This window comes from Lactuca serriola, chromosome 5 (assembly GCF_051521515.1).
Source record: "Lactuca serriola cultivar US96UC23 chromosome 5, Lser_US96UC23_V15, whole genome shotgun sequence".
Lineage (NCBI taxonomy): Eukaryota > Viridiplantae > Streptophyta > Magnoliopsida > Asterales > Asteraceae > Lactuca > Lactuca serriola.
This window is the reverse complement of record NC_136412.1, coordinates 314,757,577-314,763,579: the sequence shown is the minus strand read 5'-3', so window position 1 is coordinate 314,763,579 and position 6,003 is coordinate 314,757,577. Positions and strand designations below refer to the sequence as shown.

Genomic DNA, 6,003 nt, shown 5'->3' with positions numbered 1-6,003 from the left:
GGCCCTTGATTGTATTTCAATCATATGATTTTCACCATTAGATCAAATTGATAACATCATCTTCTCAAAATAGAATTCAAACATTTAATTATAGAATCTTTAAATTTACCAATTACATTTCAATCACAATTACATTAAATTATGGAATCTTTAATTATAGAATCTATTTATATTTAATTATAGAATCTATTCATACTTTTGAAAATATATTTCACAATTCGGGCATAATTACATTTAATTGTAGAATCTTTAAAATCAGCAATTATGTTATCAATTAAAACATATCATTCTATTTATATATGAGACATCGGTTTCTCCATAAATCTGGCCAAAAACATGAATAACCGCCTCCATCTTTCTCCTCTATTTTTCTCTTAAACCAAAATTACCTAATCCTCTTCTTCTTCTTCATGTCAATGGTTGTGCTTCAATTGATGTTTTGTGTGTTCATAACAGAATGTAGCACCATAAGGTGGTTCCTTTTTCTCATGTATTCTTAGAATTTGCATATTGCCTCTTCCTTGCATCTCCAATTATCACACCTCTGTTTTGGCTTCACACAAATCTCTACAAACTGAAGCAAGCATCTCCTTCAAGACATCTTTTGACGATCTATGTCATCATTAACCCTAATTAATATTGTTCATAATTTAATTCCATTATTTATAGTTTTTGGCTTCAAAATTTAAACATGATTAGTTTTTTCTTTTTAAAAAAACTCATTAAACAAGCATATCAATAATTATGCTATCTTTAATATATATTAAATGAAAAATCTTATGATATCATCTGAAACAATTTAGGTCATTGATTGCATTTCAATCTTATGTTTTCCACCCTTATATCAAATTGGTGACATCATCTTCCCTAAATGGAATGTATTTAATTCCAATAAAAGTTTTCCAATTGTCAAACAAAATTAACTTAAATCCATTGAAATAGAATGTATTTAATTTTAATAAATTTCCCCTATTTTTAATCTTGAATTTTCGGTTATAAAGGTTTTAAAATAGTCAACTTTAAAAACATATTACTGAAAATCATTTCAATTAAGACATTAAATATCAACCATTAATATAAATCCGTTTATATTAGCAAACCATTAAGATAAAATCCATTTTTATTAGGAAACATTAATACCAAAAAATCATATTCAAATTATCACATACATATACGATTCATCCTTCAATTTGCGGCTCACACTTATTTTTGATCGATGCTTTTCTTCAGACCTTCTCCTACAACATCATTCTTATTGTTTATCACTTCCATCATCATTATCTGCTTCAATCCTTCATTATTGTGCACTAGAAGGTCAGTACCTTCTTTCGCTTTTTTATATTTTTTTCGATTATTTTTTGTTCCCGTATCAAATATACGTATTCATATATATTTTGATATTCTTTGTCACAACTTACATGAAATCGATTAACGTCATTCAATCTAGATTAAGTCAAACAAAACAAAAATGTATAATTTTTCATATTAAATTCTTAACCTATTAACTTGGACTCAATACTCAACAACCTCTATAAACTGCAATAGCTATGTGATTTTTTTTACAATTTATAGCAACATAATTACCATGAAAAAATAACTTTTAATTTAAACTACAACTTAGTTTTTTATCAGTAACAACAATATACAACACTTAATATCAACATCATTTCCTACCGGTTTCTCTAAATATTAATACATGAACCATATCAAAAGTAGGCTAAGAAGTTAGAATCTAAACTAGGAATAATCTTATTTCCTTGAATATCATATTTACGGTATTATAGAAATTTTTTATTTGATTGTAAAATCAAATTGCATAATTACAATCAACATTGTTTTTATTAAACTTTGTATTTAGGTATGAAACAACAGTAAGTATATTTTTGAAGGAACATTGTTTAAAATAATTTGTATAATTTAAATACATGTTAATTTAGTTCATTTTTATACTTTCCTGTAACATTGGATTTTTTTTTTGTCATGTTACATTCAAAATATGGGTAATTAGAACAGACACCTTAAGTGTTTGACGAAATGTCTCAAAGAATTTGACACAAGTTCTCTACGCTCACCTCACAACCATGTATAAATTTTGGTTTTTTTTTCTAGATTTTTAGCATCATGTGTTTTTTATGTTTGCAACTTTGTAGTGTTACATGTTTTTTTGTCTCATCCTCAGGTTTTTCTATCTCTTATAGGGCTTCATTTTTTATATTTATTGTAAACTATCGATTCAATCTATGTCACTTTGTTATGACTTTTATCAACGTGATAAGATTTTAATAAATTGTCCATTTCTTGATCTTTTAGAAAAAGATGTTCTAACTGGATTATCATCTACGACCGTGATATTCTATTTTGTTGATGAAGCGATCTATGATTTGGCCATGATGGTTTTTATGGATTATGTTTGGACTGATAATTGTTCTTGTCATCAAAAAAATACATCCAACAAAAATTGAAATTTTAAATTAATACCATCATTTAACTTTAAAGGATTTTTTTTCAACTTTGATGGCATGTAACAAAGTTTTGGCTGAAATTTTCAATTTTGTCGGCATATAACAGGTTATGACTTAAATAATGATATTAAATATCTGGGCAATCAGGTTTTCTTCGGTTCTTAAATTATTTTGCAAAAAATTGTTCAATTTGGTATTATTGATCTCACAAAAGGCAAGTCTCATGTATCTTTTAGCATATCCATTGAGTTTAATAGTTTATTGTTCATATTTGTTTTTTTAAAATGTTAAATCTTGTTTTAGTGAATGCAAGTCAGTAGGAAATAAAGGTGCAAGAAAAGAAAAATACTAAATATGGGATGATCATGGTTATTTCAAGCCAAAATAAAATTCTAAAGTAACAAATGCTAATCTAAAAGATAAACACTTGTAATGCATAATACATATTATACTTCCCAAATAAGTAACCAAAATCTAACCTCATCCCCAAATAAATTACATATTAACTAACATCAATAAATTATGATTATAGTGTCTTGATTTTTAATTATACATTATAGAGAGTCGGTTAATATGTAGTCATTATTTTTATATTCGTATCGGTTTTGAACTACAAAAACTATATTCAAATAATAAAAATAAAATGTAACATATACGATGGTAATAATGCAAAAATAACCTTCAAAATTGGTTTGATACAAAAAAAATAGTCTAAAACTTATTTATAAAAGCAACAAGAAATAACAACGAACTTTCAAAGAGAAATGAGAAATTGCAACTAACTTTTAAAAACTATCAAAAATGTATAATATAGGATGATAATAATGCTTAAAAACACCAAGTTTGGTCTGATGCGAAAAAAAAGTAATTTTATATGAAAGTAGGATTGCAGTAATACTAAAAGAGCATATATGTTTTTTATCTGATGCTAAAGTGGTCGAAACATACTTCTAAATTGGCAAGAAATGGCAATGAACTTTTAATTCATCTTGAATAACCATTTAATAGATATATGTGAAAGATATGAATACTCGGTAGTTAAGACCATAGACCTTACTCAAACGTCCGCAAATGTCTTGAAGTAAGCATTCATTTTTCCATTATTTTATCATTGTCATAAAATAAAAATAAAAAATCATCATTTGTTTAAATTGTTTAATTCGTCTCATAATAACAAGTAAGTTGTGTGCCAGTTATGTATTTTGACATTTTCAATGAGTTATGGGCAATATCTAAATCGAGCAAGCATAAATGTTTTTATATTTCTTTGTTAGAGTTTTTTTTATATATTTAATATTGTATGTGTGTGTGTGTGTGTGTGGGGGGGGGGGGGGGGGGTTATGTGTTTCATTTCAAATAAACATAAATAAGTTGCTATTTTTTAAAATAAACAATTCTATTTCGCAATATAACCATAAAATAACAATGTATTTTGAAAGTACATTGTCAAATGTTGGATTATACTTGCGTAGACCCGTTTTGCGCATGGTTAACTATATGTAGCTGTTTCCGGTGTCACAAGTAAAAAATGTTTGAAGGTACTTTGTGGCGATGAAGGTCGTTCAACTAATAAAACAAAAAATATTGTCTACAAAGAGGTCCTTCAACGACTATATATATTTACCAATCTCAGTGTATTTTATACACATTTCGATAATATCAATAACCCTGATTTTTTTATAATTATTCTGCAATATCTATATACATTTATATTTTATTTATGTGCTTCCCGCGTTTAACGCGGGTCATAATCTAGTTATATATAAAGGTCCAAAAAAAAAAAAAGTTAATCGCCGAGATCATTATTATTCTTCTCAATTTATTTGCTTTTCTCAAAATATTTATACTTCTCATTTGTCGATAGATAATTCATTTGGTAATTTAAATTGAGGATTTTATGAGAAAAAAAATAACGTAATTTGGAGGGCATTTAATATTTAGTTTTATTGAATATATTTTTGGAAATTTAACATCTGTTTTGGTCGTTATCACTCATACTTCAGATGACGTTTTCTGAAGGTGATTTTGACATAATTGATCTTGATATAAATTGGTCGTGTGCCTTCTTATTTTTCTCGAAAACAAAGCATTTGCAACAATCTAAAATTCTAAATGATAGGATCAAACGATTAACTCTATTATAACCACAAATCAACATATTTGAAGATCCAAATGATGAAATGAATCACAAGATGATCATGTTCATGTACAAACAAGCATCTTTCTACGTTTTGATGATTGATCCGAACCCAAATTACTTTTAATCAAGCAACCCAACGCTTCCTTCAAGCAATGAATCAAATCACCACAATCATCTCCTGGATAATCACATTCCACCAATACGACGTTCCTTATACGCCCGCCCATCGCAACCAGTTCCATTCTTGAAGGACTCAGGTGGAGTGATTTTAGGGTTCGGATCATGTCGCTAAGAAGATCTGATCGGTCATCACAACATATTGAAGCCTTGATTACTATTCTTCCATTGCTTTGATTGTTATTCAACGAGATTACTGTGATTTCATCCGTTTCAGAAGGTAAGCCTTCGAGATGTTCGATTTCTGAAGTTGTTTGTTTCAGCTCCTTCAACCTTTGAATCACTTTTGCAAGCAGAGATGCTTTATCTGTCTACATCACGTTATTAAAAACAAAAAGTAACATAAATCAATCATATGATCTGATTTTGCACCGGTTTTGATAAAGAAAATAGAAACCCTAGTTTGATAAAGTTGAACAACTTTGAACTTTCCTAAACACGACATGAAAAAACCCTAAAAGAACGTGTGATTTGGATCCCGAAAAAGCTTCTAAATGTTATTCGAGATTCAATTACCGATATGAACATGAACCAGTAATAATAAGGAAGGAGAATTTACTTTGGAATTGCAAGGAAGAAGTGTTCTAAGGCGATTAAGATGAGAATTGATTCTCTCTCTCCGACGCTTCTCAGCTTCTTTGTGATTTATGGAAGCTGACGTCGACGATGAGAAGGAGCGAGCAGGTAGTGGCGAATCTGTGGTCACCAAGTCATCATAACCGTAACGATCTGACTGCAACTGCAACGACGGATTACAGGTTTGGAGCAGCATCTGCGGCGAGAGGTGATGGCGATTTGACATGTTTCCGGCGGAAATGGTGGTGGTGGAGGGATGGTAAAGGTCTGAGTGCATGCTTTGTCGGGAGTGAGTGTGTGTGTGGGGCGGGTGGTGTACTTCATGTGTCTCTTCGGTTATGATGGAACGCCTTTTGACCGAAGGTCCGCATGGTTTTTTCCTCTCTTGTTCCTTTTTAAATTATTTATTCCATAACCTGAATGTTTTGAAACATAGTTTAATTATTAAGTACTAATTAAAACCTAACTTATAATACTAGTAAATATACAAAATACGAGACTTTGGCCATATAAAGAAAAGGGAGAGATTTATTAATAAAGAAAAGAAGTTATTTCGTCTCCATGATATTTTCGTTGCTTGGCAGGTAAACTAAATAGCCTATTTTAAGAGTCGTCGGACAAAAAATGTATACATAAATTTATATGTAA

The 6,003-nt window shown here is 29.3% G+C and overlaps 1 protein-coding gene across 1 annotated transcript; it reads right to left on the bottom strand.

The window, feature by feature from the left end:
- Positions 1-4,568: 4,568 nt before the first annotated feature.
- On the bottom strand, positions 4,569-5,724 carry LOC145054998 (transcription factor bHLH106-like). The gene is made up of 2 exons (XM_079003280.1): positions 5,339-5,724; positions 4,569-5,090 (listed from the first exon to the last, which is right to left on the bottom strand). Exons 1-2 carry the CDS (start codon positions 5,630-5,632, stop codon positions 4,665-4,667), a joined length of 720 nt encoding a protein of 239 aa, XP_078859406.1. The 5' UTR covers positions 5,633-5,724; the 3' UTR covers positions 4,569-4,664.
- Positions 5,725-6,003: the final 279 nt, after the last annotated feature.

Bases quoted from the DNA above. Each gene is read 5' to 3' on its own strand.
- LOC145054998 (XM_079003280.1), bottom strand. From the start codon at position 5,632: ATGCACTCAGACCTTTACCATCCCTCCACCACCACCATTTCCGCCGGA. The intron at 5,091-5,338 runs GTAAATTCTCCT...AACGTGATGTAG, and splicing joins TTCTTCCTTGCAATTCCAAA to ACAGATAAAGCATCTCTGCT.